At 39.4% G+C, this 2,393-nt stretch overlaps 1 protein-coding gene across 1 annotated transcript; it reads left to right on the forward strand.

The window, feature by feature from the left end:
* The first annotated feature begins 270 nt into the window (after window positions 1-270).
* LOC115899174 (60S ribosomal protein L29) lies at window positions 271-916 on the forward strand. Its single transcript, XM_030936453.1, has one exon. The coding sequence runs from the start codon at window positions 289-291 to the stop codon at window positions 754-756; it is 468 nt and encodes a 155-aa protein (XP_030792313.1). The 5' UTR covers window positions 271-288; the 3' UTR covers window positions 757-916.
* Window positions 917-2,393: the final 1,477 nt, after the last annotated feature.

The following is a 2,393-nucleotide window of genomic DNA, read 5'->3' on the forward strand; positions in this document are numbered from 1 at the left end:
GACTCTCAGATTGGATGAGAACATAATCACCATAAAATAAGATACTTCTGAGAACCACATTTTAAACACAAGTTTTCTGAAAGTTGAAAGGATGTAAAAAACATATTTATGCTAGGCAATTATAAACCAAAGAGAACTGGAGTAGCAATCTACATTTCAGACAAATTAGAAATCAAAGTACAAGAAACAACAAGGAACAAAGACATTACATATTGATAAAAGAAGTAATGGATCCAAAATATATATTATTTTAAAAAGTAGTATTGAGCAGCGGCTAAAGGTGCAGACATGGCCAAGTCCAAGAACCACACCACACACAACCAGTCCCGAAAATGGCACAGAAATGGTATCAAGAAACCCCGATCACAAAGATACGAATCTCTTAAGGGGGTGGACCCCAAGTTCCTGAGGAACATGCGCTTTGCCAAGAAGCACAACAAGAAGGGCCTAAAGAAGATGCAGGCCAACAATGCCAAGGCCATGAGTGCACGTGCCGAGGCTGTCAAGGCCCTCGTAAAGCCCAAGGAGGTTAAGCCCAAGATCCCAAAGGGTGTCAGCCGCAAGCTTGATCGACTTGCCTACATTGCCCACCCCAAGCTTGGGAAGCGTGCTCGTGCTCGCATTGCCAAGGGGCTCCGGCTGTGCCGGCCAAAGGCCAAGGCCAAGGATCAAACCAAGGCTCAGGCTGCAGCTCCAGTTTCAATTCCAGCTCAGGCTCCCAAAGGTGCCCAGGCCACTACAAAGGCTACAGAGTAGGTATCTCTGTGTGCCAACGTGAGGACAGAAGGACTGGTGCGACCCCCCATCCCCACCTCCGGGCTGCCATCTGCATGGCGCTGTGGTCCTCCTGTGCTGTTTGTACAAATAAACCTGAGGCAGGATTTGTTAGCCTCTGTCTATGAAAAAAAAAAAAAAAGTAGTATTAACATTTATTGAGGACTAAGCACCATTCTGAATCCTAATCTAAGATCTTTTCAGGTATTAACTCATTTAATCTTCACAATAAGCCCATGACATAAGTTATATTGTTATCTCCATTTTACACATGAGGCAACTGAGGTACAAATATAAGTAATAACCAAAAATACAAATGCATCTAACAATAAAGTTCTGAAATACAAGGCAATAACTAACAAAAGTAAGGGGAGAAAAAAACACTAATTATAGTTAAAATTTTTAGATGCGTCTTCTAAAATCTATTAAATCAAGCACACATGAAAGAAATCCTTGAATCTACAGTCATATCCAAAAAAGAGGGAACGAGTGCTCATTTACAGAGCAACGAACAAATGTAGAGGACGCAGTAGCAGAAGAAAATCACCATCTGTAACTAACAGTGTAAATCTTGATTCAGGCAAGGATCATTAATGTATGATAAAGCCATTGGGCAAAAGATTATTGAAAACACAATATTTACACAATCTTAATATATCATCCCACTGAGTATTTATTGATTCCACAGTGAAAAATATATATATACATTTACAACAAAGAGATCTAATACACACCACCTAAACCAAGTTACCAATAATGGAACAAGCTGGCGTTATGTGCCTCTTCATGTAATATAATGGGAACAATATAACTTTGAGTCTAAGAACAAAAAAATATTGTGAAACATTAGGACAATTGGACTGGACTCATAAAAAACAAGTCGAAGACAACCAAATGCAAAATATGATCCCTGATATCCAACTGACCCTGGATCAAAATTTAAAATAAGATGAAAAATTAGCAATTTCAATTACATCAAAATTAAGGATTTATTCTTCCTAAAGAAATTCCATCTAATATATATAAATACTCCTTCATCAAAAAGGTGAAGCTTAATTCCCCTCCCTTTGACTGTGGGCTGAACCTAGCGACTCATATCCAAAAAACAGAATATCAAAAAGAAAAAAATGTAACTTCTCAGTGGAGAAACTAGCAGACACCACCTTAACCAAGTGTTCAAAGTTAGTATCACCAGAGATAAGTTTTATTAATATTATGTACCCTTTGATGTGATGTGATAAAAAGAGCACTTTACTTCTGTGATCTTCAAAAAAATTCATAAGCCCAGTTTAATCCTAAGAAAACATCACACACTTATTTTTTTCCCAAGATGGTGGATTAGAGGCTTTTAACATTCCTTGGCCACTTGGAAATAGCAACCTAGTGCATAAAGACCAACTCTGTGGCTGGTACGGTGGCTCACGCCTGTAATCCCAATGCTTTGGGAGGCTGAGGCGGTGGATCACATGAGGTCAGGAGTTAGACAGACCAGCCTAGCCAATATGGTGAAACCTCATTTCTACTAAAAACACAAAAAATAGCCAGGCATGGTTGTAGACACCTGTAATCCCAGCTACTCAGAAGGCTGAGGCAGGAGAATCACTTGAACCCCGGAGGCA

Source organism: Rhinopithecus roxellana, chromosome 8, assembly GCF_007565055.1.
Source record: "Rhinopithecus roxellana isolate Shanxi Qingling chromosome 8, ASM756505v1, whole genome shotgun sequence".
NCBI lineage: Eukaryota > Metazoa > Chordata > Mammalia > Primates > Cercopithecidae > Rhinopithecus > Rhinopithecus roxellana.